The sequence below is a fragment of the Orycteropus afer genome, unplaced genomic scaffold (genome assembly GCF_000298275.1).
Source record: "Orycteropus afer afer isolate SDZICR_OR568_19922 unplaced genomic scaffold, OryAfe1.0 scaffold00318, whole genome shotgun sequence".
NCBI classification, from domain to species: Eukaryota; Metazoa; Chordata; class Mammalia; order Tubulidentata; family Orycteropodidae; genus Orycteropus; species Orycteropus afer.
In genome coordinates, this window is record NW_006921905.1 from 3322450 (window position 1) to 3336641 (window position 14192).

The 14192-nt window shown below is 39.5% G+C and overlaps 1 protein-coding gene across 1 annotated transcript in view; it reads left to right on the forward strand.

Annotated features, from left to right (window-relative positions):
- The window catches only part of NFIA (nuclear factor I A), a 468951-nt gene extending 468335 nt beyond the window's left edge, over positions 1-616 (forward strand). Inside the window, exon 11 of the mRNA XM_042782438.1 lies at positions 540-616. Within this exon, the coding sequence (XP_042638372.1) occupies positions 540-616 (77 nt within the window). The remainder of the gene's footprint in view (positions 1-539) is intronic.
- The last annotated feature ends 13576 nt before the right edge of the window (positions 617-14192 follow it).

Below are 14192 nucleotides of genomic sequence, written 5' to 3' on the forward strand. Positions count from 1 at the left end.
GTCAAGTGCCTTAGGCACTATGCTACCAGAGCTACCATTTTTAGTGCATTTAAAAGAAGACATTGTGAAACTCATAGGAATAGCCATTCATCATCAGGTGAAACCCCTCCCTTCACCCATTCTCCATTCATGCAACTCTCCTACATTGAGAACCTTCTGTATGCCATGTGCTGTGCAGCCTACTAGAGATTGATTCAGTGGTTAACAAGATCATCAAGTCCCCAGCCCACCTATACCTGGCCCCTATAAAGCTACAATACCCATGTTTCTCTTTCAAGTGACCATAAATACTTCATTGTATACGATACACTCAGGATATTGACAGTCCCCAAAGATGACATTTAACTTTAATTTCAGATGAGTAAGTTCAGATTCAGTGTCTCAAGAATTGCTATTGCTTGCCATTCCTTTACTTTTCCCAGTGACTCTCCCCTTCACTCCTAATGTAGATCTAGATTTAATAGTTGGAAGAGCATTTTCTGAAAATAAGTTATTTTAGGAATTGTTCTTCTAATTGCACTTTTCTTTTCTTCTTCCAGTCTTGGTACCTGGGATAAAAGTCGCAGCATCCCACCATCCACCAGACAGACCACCTGACCCCTTCTCAACTCTGTAACATGGACGCAACCTCAACCCAGCGCGGTTACAACTTCACTGTCAGTGGAAGGGGAGAAAAACCGATTCAAATCAACTTGTACAAGGAAACAGCAAGCATTATGGTCAAACAGCAAAGGCCATAACCTTTTGGGATTTTTTTTTTTTTTTTTAATACTTTAGGAACTGTTGTAATTTTCTCATATGGTGCTGGAAATGGTTGGGCTTTGTAACATTTGAAGTGTTTCTGTGGTAGCGTGAGCATTAGGCAATGTGGCTAGAGGAGATCAACCCTTGCTCACTGGCTTCCCATTGTAACACACTTTCCTTACGGAGCCTGGCTGTTTCACAGTATTTCATGGATTTACCCACACCGGTGTGATCCTCCAGCAATCGAGAGGCACACGGAGAACTAAATCTTTTGTAGTAGCTGAGATCTGCAATATACAACTTACGGGACAGTCAAAGGGCAATATTTTCTGTAACATATTGGAAAAAGAAAATGCAGTTATGTTCCTGTTTTATTTTTTTCTTTTAGTTTGGTTTGGTTCAGCAGTCAGCAGTTAAGTATATAACATGGCCCGCAAGGACAATGAATTCACTCACGTTGCAGAACAATTCTGAAAATGGCAAACTACTACTACTACTATTCAGTTTTTTAAAAGTTTTGAAATGCTGCACTTACATTTAAAAAAACAAACATTTTTTTCAACAATTTCAACAATGACACAAAAATTCATAGGGAAATGGGGAAGATGGTCTGTTTTGACAGAAACTGACAGGAATCAATCAAAACAATCGAATTTTGAATTGAGTAAAGTGCAATTTCATTGGATAGCTAAATATCTTTGTAAGATAGAGATTGTTGAAAATTCTATTTTTGTTTTTCAAGTCCTTCCACCCCAGGACTCTAAATTATTGGGGTAAAAAACAGCCTTGCAAGAAAAAGGGGAGCTATTTTTGCTTTTTATGTTTTTTATTGTTAAACTTGTATCCCTTTAAAAACTGAAGGAAAATTAAAAAAAAAAAACAAAAAAAAAACAAAAAAACAAATCTAATGGTGCTTTTACCACAATATGTTAATGACATTAAATGCTAATTAATTATTTTCTGTTATCAAAGCACATAACTAAAATGAAATCATGGTATCTGTTAATTTTATAAGCTAGAAGTCACCATAATGGATTCTGCCAATTCTGAAAATTTTTACATGTATCTGGCAACATAGGATTTATCAGTTATCAGACACTTCATTGTACCAGAGATTGTCCAAAAATTTTAAAGACCTTTGCGTCCCTGAACTGGGCTATGGGAATATAATAATGAAACCAATACTGACACAAATGCTGGTGCCCATTCAGATCAAGGGTACTTGTTAGGGGAAAAAAAAATTTGCACCCCCAAATGTCCTGTATCTTATGTATAAAAAAAGAAAAAAAAAAAAAAAAGAAAAAAAGTGCAAGTGAATTTTCTACCAGACAGCGAAGCACCCCTTTGCTTCCCATGCAACTTCAAGAAGGTTTCCTATACTATACATATATATACGTTCTGGTTGGCAAGCCCGCTGATCAGAGAAAGTCTCTGCATGTTCTAGTGTTAGTAACTAATTTTTATATAGTTAATGTAGGATAAAGTAGAGTGCATTAAGACACAATATTGTAATCCCTACTCTAGGCACTTGCCTTTAAACTATGTTTTTCAGCCCTTCAGAAGGGTTCTACTACTGTCCTATACAATCAAATAACTGAAATTCTTGGGAAGACACTTTGCTCCTCATCTTTCCCCCCAAAAACAATGTTGTTTTGTTTTGTTTTGTTTTCCTTAATTTGCACGAAAACAAAAATTCCATATCAATGTGCCTTGCCCTGGATAGCGATTATTTGTGGAATTGTTGCACATGCTCCTCTATTGAAGGGGGTTTTTCCCTAGTCAAGCATTTGGAGACACTTTTTGTAAATGTGACTTTTATGTCAGCCATCGTCAGTTTCAACATCTAGAACTAAATAGAGAGTTAGTTGTTCCGCAGATAGGAGTAGTCTTTATTGTCCTGTATGGTCAGTGGCAGTGCTATTCTGAGATCTGTAGATGCTTAGAATATCAGTATTTTGGATGTTGCTGCATTTTACAATTTATTTGGAGTCTTCCTCCCCCCCCCCAGATATATGAAAATATGCAATACCTGCTTATATCATGTAGAAAAAGCTTAGCGATTATTAATTTTTCTTTTATTTTTTTTTATTTGACCAAAGTCGGTGCTGCACTTGACGCAGTGTGTTGTAGGTGTTTGTCTTTGTACTTTTTTTGTGATTTTTGAATGCACGTGCGCAGGAAGGGCTCCTCTTAGAGCAGCAGTCAAACTGTGAAGCACTAAGCTGACCCTGCTTCAAGCAATTTTGTTTTTACAACTGTTCCTTTCACAAGCAAGCCTTAAAAAAAAAATTAAAAAAAAAGAAAAGAAAAAAAAAAAAACTTCCTTTTTCTTCAGCTCCCACACCCCATTTTTCTTAGCAGACTGCAGTCAATTCACATTCAATAAAAGTATATAATGCCCATTTTTATATGCACGTTTTTAAACTTCCAAGTTCTGAAAATTGTTTACTGGTTATCTCTATTTAAGGAAAAAAAAATAAAACATTTTGGATTTTCATATGTGTCTGATAAGTGGTTGAATAGTCGTTTGGCGCTGTTGTATGGTGTGATTGTCAGTGTACGGTGTCACTTCCTATAGCCAGCCAGCATACTTTGCCTTCCCCTATAGCACTTAGCTGGGCATTACTTTATTATGACATATGTGCACTAAAAAAAAAGAAAAAAAGAAAAAAAAAAAAAAGAAAAAAAATAGCAGCTTTCAGTGCTTCACAGTGAAGGGAAAAAAGCCTAGACAAACATTTTGTCAGAACCTTGCGATAAGCCAAGGTATTACCAGTAAATTGGTTGTATATACAATAAAATTGCACCCTTTTTTAAAACAAAACAAACTAAGCAATAGTTTGGGCAGTTTTAGTTGTTTTTAGTGAGCATGTTGTAGTCATGACTGCAAAGAGAGAGAATAAACTGCCCACTCAGAAGATATGTAATTTGTATGTTGTATAGTTTTATTGATTACACTGATTTATTCTACCCTATTTTATAATGCAGGACTTTTGTAATGTTGTTTAAATGAGGAAAAATTTCTGTCAAATTAGCCTAGTGAAATTTCTGATTGTTCATATAAAGGCAGCGTTCATAGAATTGCTTTTCTTCCTTTCACCCCCTTTGGAAACTGGATTTAAGTTTAAAACTTTCCTGTTTCCTTTTTTTTTTTTTTTTTTTTGTAAGTATTTAAATACAGTTATTTTTTTCTCTCAATGGTATAGCATATTCCTATGCTTGAGAAGTGTAGGTCTACTGAAAAACCATTGTAAATGGACGTTACAGGTATGCTGTATTTTTGAAGGTATTTTGTTGTATTAAGTTTGATGAAGCTAAAATTAGGGAACTCTGAGCAGATCTGCAGGAAAAAAAATGTTTTAAAGGCTTTAAAACATTAGGGAGGCAGTCTAGGGTGATTATAAATGGGGGTTAAGTATTAAATACACTAAATTACATTTTGTTCATATTTCATTGTCCAGAAAGCAGCAGGAAACTGTAGTTCTGTTGTGATCAAGCAGGAAAGAAACACCAACAATATGAGTGTTTTATTTTTTAGACTAAAAGCCAAGTGAAAATGTTTGAGGAAGACTTTGCTACCTGGAGTGTGTAGACAGACAGGCTGAGAGCTATCAACGTTTGAAGGCCCAGCCCTTGATTTTAAGACACATTTGGATTTTTTCTTTCCTGTCAAATGGCATTAACAATATTGACAAAGAAAAGTCCCGCAGATAACTCTCCATATTTTCTCTTTGTCTGGGAACTGAAGTCAGAGGCACAAACACTAAATCTTACCATTTTTCTATATTCTTCTCTTCCTGGGCCATTGCCCTGCCACAAAAACGTTCCTTCTCTGATCCTTCCGGGGCAGAACCCCTCTCCCTCATGCCACTCTATTCATCCCAGAGCCTTGTTCTTTCCTTTGAGGTTGGAATTAACTTTTCTGTTTCTTCACTCCCTGGCATGACAGCTATTTTATTGTCAGCTCACCCCACCCCCATCCACACAGTCAGGTATGGGCTATAGGCAGGCAGACCAGGTACACTTCCCGAAGCTTGTGTTACTTGTTTTCTAACAGTTGAAGTATAAAGGAACCCAAACTTTCCAGAGTCATGGTATTCAGTCAGCCCACAGAAATATGCAAAACCCATCTCAAAAAGTTTTTCTTTCACTTTTTCAAGCCCCTACCCACCCCACCCAGCCCTGTGCTTTGAAATTTGTAGTTGCAGTGTCATAAAGAATTTACAAAATCTGGACAAAATTTTCTTCCTCGTGATTGTTTTTTGGGGGAGGGTTTTCTAAGAATGTCATTTAATGTACTTTGCATCATGTCTCTGGAATTACCTTTTTGTCAGTAGTGGTGGTCGTGTCTCTCTCTCTGCCTCCTGTGTCTATCTGTCCATCTCTCTTAGTGTGTGAGTTTGTTTGTTTTCCTCTCTCTCTCTCTTTTGGTAGGAGGCCTCCATAGAACAAATTTAAAACAAAACCGGCATGGTAATGTAAGGAGAGCTTCAGTGGCACCTCACAACCCACCCTCACGAGATCTGTAATAAGACAGTCTCAGAGATTTGTGCGGCCCACCGGGCAGCACTTTCCTTCAAACTTGCTTCCAAGGCCAATTTTGTCTTGAAGCCAATGCATGTATTTACTGTTTGACAGTAAACCCGCTCTGCCTTCTCCACGTCCAAGGCTGTGCATTCGTCTAATTAGCGTCATGTATGTTTTCCTTTTATTTTTTCCAATAAAAAAAGCAGTGGGATGAAAATTGCTTTGATATATAGCAGGTAACATTGAAGCTATTCCATAGCACTTAACTGTAGTGAATAGTGTGTCACCAATTCTGAAATCAATTTAATGTTTAATGCAAATCCATTACATGGTGCTATTACAGGCTGACAAAATGATTTACACAAATGTGACAACTTGGGCTCAATTCACTCTGCTTTCCAACAGTGTAAATGCATAGCAGTGTTTATCTGCATGAGAACTATGCACTAATCTATCTGAAGAAAAAAACTATATCAACTTTGGTATCTACTTTCCGTTTACTTCAATCCTTGCCTTTTTGGTCATTGTTATAATGCCAGCTTTAGGACAGAAAGAATTATAAGAAAACCAGCATAATACCTGATATATTAAAATGTAGTGCCTGTGAAATCTGTATTATATTGCTCTTCTGAAGTAAGATTTTTCTACACCGGTAGCCTTCGCTGTCTGTCAGTCAGGACCTTCTGGTATAGGTGATGTAAAATAACCGTACAATATTAATGCATGCTATTCCATAATGCTTAGTGAACTGTATGAATATTACTCAAAGTTATGTTAGTCTTATTTTCTGACTTGGTTCTTGTCAGCTAGGTTTAAAGGTATTTCACTAAGAATGCAAATTCTGTCTTATCTTGATTTCGGCTGTTTTCAGTATTTTGGAGGTATACATTTACTTAAATTCAGTATTACTTGTGTTTCGTTTTTGTTTTTTGTTTTCTTTTTCTTAGGGGACAAGCATGGGGGTTTGATTTCAGAAATCAGTGCCTGGCAAGATTTTTGTCTCGAAACTACCATTTGAATTTCAAGAACTTTGCTACAAAGACACTCTGAGGACATTTCAAGGGAGGGACGTTTGCCCTAACCCCCGACAGAAGCTATTCTGTGATACTGAAGCGGTTTCTTAATGGACAATGTTCAGCCAGGTACCCATGCTTGATCCGTCTTCACACCAGATCTCCTCATATTAAAAGGAAAAAAGAAAAAAAAAAATGTTGAGAAATCACGTGGCTATTTAGTTTCATGCACAGTTGCAATATTTTCTTCAAAAATAAAACTCTGTACAAACTTTGGGCCCGATTCATAAGAAAAAAGATGTTTGCTATTAACACGGGATTTTTTTAAAATACTTTTTTGGTCTAAAATCGACACTACTTGTTTCCCCAATTCAACAAGTTTTATCTAATTTTATTTTTTCAAAACTAAGCTAGCACCCATCTGCCTTTGAGGCCCCAAAGGGTTCCCTAACCTGGATTAGGAGGTGGGAAAAATGAGAGCAGATATCAGAAATGCCCAGAAAGATAAGGAAGACCCCCACCCCCACCCCCAGCAGTTTGGCATGTAAGTAGAGGCAGCGTGTGAGGGCAGGACCATGCCTGTATGCCAGGCATCGTGAATTTCACATGTGGACCCATTATATTCTTTGATTAAAAACACAAAATTTCTAAGATGTGTCTGTACCACAAGAGCATATGGTGGAAGTGCTACCTCTGACTTAACCAGAGCACCTTCATGGTAGAAAACACTCGCCAGGTCATACAATGTGAACTTTTGTACTTGCTGCAGTGGTTTCAAGGACAAAGTGTCCAGTGAATTGATCTGTTTTGCCTGCTGTTTTACGCTCAACTTCTCAAAATGACAAAAGCTGTTTTCCCTTATTTTCTATTTGTGTGATTCTTTTTTTTTTTTTAATTTGTATTATTATTATTTTTTTAGTAATAGTCTATAAAATAGCATTTTTAAAAAACATCTCAACCAAAGTCACAAGGCCACTAGGGACAGAGGTATGAGAAAGCTGATCAGCTCTGTTCTTTCTACCTTGTCTCAGATCCTCCTCTTGGCCCTGTGAAGGCATTTGGTAGCAACACCACTGAGATATTAACTGGCCAGGAGCTTCATCAGGTTCTATGAGGTCCTTTAGGAAGTCTTTCATTGGTAAATATCCAGCCGCACTCCCCCAGCCCTGATCTCTTATCCAGAGCAAAGCTTACAAGAAACTTTTCCCACCCCACACCTGGAACTCTGTCCACCCTAGATACCTCGGGTTTTGTTTCAAATTGTAGGGGGAGGGAATTGAACACTTCCAGTGATAGTAAGAGATCGGTTGTGAACTTAACCACCACCCGTGTTAATAACTTGGTTTGAAATTTGTTTTTATGAGCCGGGCCCCCTGTGCCTCTAGTATACTTGTATTGCCTTTCATAGTTACCCTTTTAGTTTTACTGTGTTCTGTGAAAATTTGTAATTGGTTGAGAATCACTGTGGGCGTCCATTCTTATTCAACTAAATCTCCACAGGTTTTTTGAGCTGGTGTGGATTAGTTTAACTCTTGTATTCAACCATTAGTGCTACCACCTTCTCACATTACAATACAATTACTGGAAGCAAGTACTGCATTTCCTATGCAACAAAAAAAGGAAAAATAAAAAATTGCTAATGCTATGGAAACTGTGTCATCATTTGCTTTTAATCATGCATGGCTGGTTGTGTTTGAGTGACAGTTATGGATGTGGATTAGGAGCTTCCTCAGAAGATGGTTTTGCACCATGGAGTTTGTGTTAACATTGCTCTCAGACACAGAGCACCCTTAGTAGTGTTATAATGGCAGTTTTTTTTCACCTGCTTAAATAAATGCAGGGAGCCCTGGTGCTGTAGTGCCTAAGGCATTTGACTGCTAACCAGAAGGCTGGCAGTTCAAACCCACCAGCCACTCCTTGGAAGGAAGATTGGGCAATCTACTTCAGTAGAGATACCACCTTGGAAACCCAAGGAGGGGTCACTGTGAGTCTGATCGACTTGATGTCAGTGAGTTGAGAAATAAACACAGGGCTTAACACTCACAAAGACTTACTCTGTGCCTGACGTTGTTCTGAATGCTTTACATATTGTTAGAATTCAGTCAGGACTAGAGTCCAATAAGTATTTCATTGGGGTCCTTGGGTGGTGCAAATGGTAAAGCACTGGACTACTGGCCATAATGATGGCAGTTCAAATCCACCTAGAGAAGCCTCAGAAGACAACCTAACAACTCCTTCCAAGAGGCCACAACCTTGGGAACCCTATGGAAAGTATTTATATGTGCTACAAATATGTCCATGAATATAGGAGAACATACAAGGGCAAAGTTATGAAAAGTTATTAACCATAACCAAACACCTTGAGGGAATAAGTCACTGGGCATTGATGCTCAGGACCCTAGCTTCAGGGGACATCAGGGTGAGTTGACATAATAGTCCCCAAAGACAGTGTTTTACATCCTACTTGAGAGTAACCATCTAAGGTGCAACAATTGGTCTCTCCCCATCCAAAGCAGAGAAGAGTGAAGAAAATCAAAGATGCGTGGAAACTATGAGTCCAAAGGACTAACAGACCATGCACATCCCAGCCTCCACAACCCTAAGACCAGAAGAACTAGATGGTACCCAGCTATCACTGTTGACCATTCAAGAAAGGTATCACAATAGGAAGTCTTGGATGGAGTGGGGAAAAAATGTGGAGCCAAAGTCAAAATCATAATTAAAAAAAAAAAAAAAAGATTTACTGATCTGACAGAGGCCGGTGGAACCCCCGAGAGTATGGCCTTTAGTTACTCTTCGAGCTTGGAACCAAATTCACCCCTGTAGCTCAACTTTCAGCCAAACAATAGGTCTGTAAGGTGAACAGTTATACAAGGGAGATACATGCTCTTTAGAACTATTAACCATAGGAGATCAAAAGGGCAGCATTTTCCCAGGCATAAAACTCAGAAGGCAGGAAGGCATACGAAAGAAGGATGAAGGGAAATGGTAAATGCAGGGAGAAAGAGGGAAGAATGAGGTTACATTCTGAGGATTGCACACAATGTCACAAATCAACATGTGTATTTATTGTTGAATGGAAAACCAGTTTGCTCTATAAACTTGCACTCAAATCACAATAAAAAATTGGAAAAGAAAACCCAATGGAGCAGTTCTGCTCTGTGCACACGCAGTCACCTTGAGTCGGAATCAACTAGAAGGCAGCAAGTAACAAGCATTAAAACGGAGGCTCTGCAGAGGCCTGGGTACTAATAACTAGGAAACAAAAGGGAAAGGTTGGGTTACCAGAGCCTAGGATATAGGAGGAACATCCCCACATAGCTGATAATTTGGATCTTTACTGAGTGGATGTCACCATGAGGGTGGGGGCACCACATGGCTGGTACTCAGATCTCTGAGATGACATGGAGCAACTGGTGCTAGGACCACCAAGGTGGACATAACCCAATGGGATTGAGACTTCTGAGGACTACCAATACCAGTAGTATTAGCACTTCTCACTGGTGCTGGGTTGCTGAAAGGAGCAGGAGGCTGTAGATGCAGCTATCTGCTGCTATGCTATGGAACTGAACTAGGAAAAGGTTCCCTTCTCTCCACCTTCAAGCCTCCTGCCAGTGTCTCCATTGGCTGGATGCAATGGTAAGGGAGTCTAGACAATGCAGTTAGCAAAACAATAGCCTTAACACCATGGAGCTGATTCTAGAGGGGTGGCTTGGAGACCAGAGAAAATAAGTAAACAGCACATGTATTCATTTAATCGCCAACAACCCTAGAGGCAGGTATTATTTTTATCCCCATTGTACAGATTAGGAAACTGAGGGGAGAGAGATATTAAATACTTCATGCAAGGTCATACACTGAATAAGTGGCAGAACAAAAAGCTCACTGCCACTGAGTTGATTCTGACTCACAGTAATCCTTGTTGGGTTTCCAAGGCTGTCAGTCTGTATGGAAGCAGACTGCCTTATCTTTTTTCTGCAGAGTGATTGGTGTGTTTGAACCAACAACCTGTTGGTTAGCAGCCAAGTGCCTTAACCACCACTCCACCAGAGCTCCTTGAATAAGTGGCAGAGTGGGATTCAAATCCAAGAAGTCTAATTCTGACCTTCATCCTGTAACTTCTGCATTATATTGACTCTATCATTTATTCAATAAATATTTACTGAACACTGACTTTGTGCCAGACATATGCCAGGGGCTAGAGATAGACTGGGCCTCTATTCTTAAAACTGTATAGTCTAGTGCGCAAAATAGGTATTATTCAAAATAAACACAACAAAGACTTATAGTTATGGTGAGTGCTATTTTGTTGTTGTTGTTGTTGTATGCCGTCGAGTCAGCCCCGACTCATAGTGACCCCTCCTTGGGTTTCCGAGGCAGTATCACTACGGAAGTAGGATTGCCCAACCTTCCTTCCGAGGAGCTATAAAGGATATACATTTCCATGGAAGCCGCTTGAGACTGGTAGGACAGATAGAAATTAACCAAGCAAAGGGGGGACAAGGAATGTTCTGAGCAGAGGGAACAGCATGCACAAAGACCCTGTAGTGAAAAGGAGGCTGGCACCTATGAGAAACTGAAAGAAGGCCTATTGGGTGAAGAAAAACAAAAGAGAGGAAATATGGTACAAGATGAAGCTTAACATTTAGGTCAAGACATTGCAGGAAGGGCCTTGCAGAATATTATGGACTTTTGTCCCGCCCCCTCAGTGCTTTAGGAAATTCATCATTCAGGTTAGGCTAAGTATATGCAGTGATACAAACAAGTTCAAAATCTCCATGACTCACAATAAGGGTTTACATTTCATTTTGCATGTCAGTCAATGGTTGCCTGGAATCTCTGCACAAAGTCACTTCATTTTAGAACCCAGGGTGTGAAGCAGCACGTCTGCAGCATTGCCCGGTGAATAATCAAGGGAGGGCAGGGGAGAAGAATAGCAAGACATGCTCTGGCTTTGAAAAATTCCCCTTGGAATTGATGCATGCCACTCTGCTTACATTAATGGTCACAAGAAGTCATAGGACCATCCTTGTGTTCCATAGGACCAAGGAGTTCAATCTTCCCTACGGGAAGATGAATCAGTTGCTGTCTAGTCAACTCTACCTCATGGCAACCCCATGTGTTTCAGAGTAGAACTGTGCTCCATAGGATTTTCAGTGGCTGATTTTTCAGAAGTAGATTGCCAGGCCTTTCTTCTGAGGTACCTCTGGGTAGACATGACATCCAATTATTTGGTTAACACCAAAGCACATTGACTGCATGCTTTAGTTCTCTAGTGCTGCTGTAACAGAAATACATTAAGTGGATAGCTTTAACAAACAGGAATTTATTTTCTTACAGTCTGTTATTGTTGCTGTTGTTATGTGCCGTCGAGTCGGACCTGACTTATAGTGACCCCTCCTTGGGTTTCTGAGGTGGTATTACTACCGAAGTAGATTGCCCCATCTTCCTTCCAAGGAGTGGCTGGTGGGTTTGAACCTTACAGTTCGGGAGGGTGGAAGTCCAACTTCAGAGTGCTGGCTTTAGGGGCTAGGTGGAGGCCCCTCAACCTTGGGCTTCAGCCCTGCCTCTTGTTCCAGGCTCACTGGAGCAAGCTAAAGGTGTCTTCTAACTCGCACAGTTATTGGCTGCTGAGGTTGATGAACCCCAGATTGACAGCTACTATAGTTGTTAGGTGCTGTATGAGTTGTCTTTGACTCATAGCCACCCTACATACAGCAGAACAAAATACTGCTCAGTCCTGTGCCAGGCCCACAATCCTTGCTATACCTGAGCCCGTTGTTGTAGCCACTGTGTCAATCCATCTTGATGAGGGCCTTCCCCTTTTTTATTGACTCTCCACTTTACTAAGCATGGTAGCCTTCTCCAGGGAATGGTCCCTTCTTACAACCTGACCAAAGTAGGTGAGATGAAGTCTAGCCATTCTTGCTTCTAAGGAACATTCCAGCTGCACCTCTTCCAGGACAGGTTTGTTAGTTCTCTTAGCAGTCCATTGTACTTTGAGCACTCTTCACAATTATCACAACTGAAAAGCTTCAACTCTTCTTCTGTCTTCTTTATTCATTGTCCAGCTCTCACATGCATATGAGGCTTGTGTCAGGAGCATCTTAGTCTTCAAGGAGATATTATTGCTCTTCAGCACTTGAAATTGTTTTTTTGCGGCAAATTTGCCCAATGCTATATGACGTCTGATATCTTGACTGCTGCTTACATTGGTGTTGATTGTAGAACCAAGTAATATGAAGTCTTTGACAACTTCCATCTTTTCTCCATTTATCATGATGCTGCTTATTGGTAAAATTATGAGGATTTTTGTTTACTTCATATTGAGATGTAATCCATACTGCAGACTGTATTCTTCAATCTTCATCAGTAAGTGCTTCAAGTCATCCTCATTTTAGCAAGCAAAGTTGTGTCATCTGCATATCGCAGGTCATTAATGAGTCTTCCTCCAATCCTTTTGCCATGTTCTTCTTCATATAGTCCAGCTTCTCAGATTATTTGCTCAGCATACAGATTGAAAAAGTATGGTGAGAGGTTACAATCCTAAGGCACTCCCTTCTTGATTTTAAAGCATACAATGTCCCCTTGTTCTGTTCAAATGACAGCCTCCTGGACTATTTACAGGTTCCTCATGAGTACAATTAAGTGTTCTAGAATTCCAGTTCTTCTCAATGTTATCCACAATTTGTTATGATCCACACAATTTAATGCTTTTGCATAGTCTATAAAACACAAGTAAACTTTCTGTTATTCTTTGCTTGCAGCCAAGATCCATCTGACATCAGCAATAATATCCCTTGTTCCACGTCCTCTCTGAATCAGCTGGAAGTTCTCTGTCAACATACTGCTGCAACTGTTTTTGAATTATCTTCAGTAAAATTTTACTTGTGTGCAATATTAATGCTATTGTTCAATAATTTCCACATTCTGTGGGAACACCTTTCTTTGGAGTGACTGCAAATATGGATCTCCTCTAGTCAGTTGACCAGGTAGATGTCTTCCAAATCTCTGGGCAGAACCGAGTGAGTGCCTCCAGCACAACATCCATTTGTTGAAACATCTCGATGGATATTCCATCAGTTCCTGAAGCCTTGTTTTTCACCAATTCCTTCAGTGCAGCTTCAACTTCTTCCTTCAATGCCATTGGCTCTTGATCATATGCCATCTCCTGAAATGGATGAACATCAACCAATTCTTTTTGATGCAGTGACTGTGTGTATTTCTTCCATCTTCTTTTGATGCTTCCTGCATCATTCAATATTTCACCCACAGAATCTTTCAATACTGCAACTCAAGGCTTAAATTTTTTCTTCAGTTCTTTCAGCTTGAAAAATGCCAAGTGTTTTCTTCCTTTTGGCTTTCTAACTCTGTGTCTTTGAACATTTCATTACAATAACTGACTTTGTCTTCTTGAGCTGCTCTTTGAAATCTTCAGTTCAGCTCTTTTATCTTGTCATTTCCTCCATTTGCTTTAGTTCCTCTTCATTCAAGGGCAAGTTTCAAAATCTCTTCTGACATCCATTTTGGTCTTTTCTTCCTTTCTCATCTTTTTAATGACATCTTGCTCTCTTTGTGGATGATGCTCTTGATGTTATCCCACAGTTCCTCTGATTTTTGGTCACTGGTGTTCAATGAATAGTTCAAACTATTCTTTAGATGGTCTCTAAATTCAGGAAGGATATGTTCAAGGTCATATTTTGGCTCTTGTGGACTTCTTTTAACTGTCTTCAGCTTCATTTTAACTTGCATATGAACAGTTGATGGTCTGGACCATAGTCAGCTCCAGGCCTTCTTTGGGCTGAAGATATTGAGCTTTTCCATCACCTCTTACTACAGATGTAGTCCATCTGATTCCCGTGTACTCCATCTGATGAAGTCCAGGTGTATAGCTGCTGTTTGTGTTGT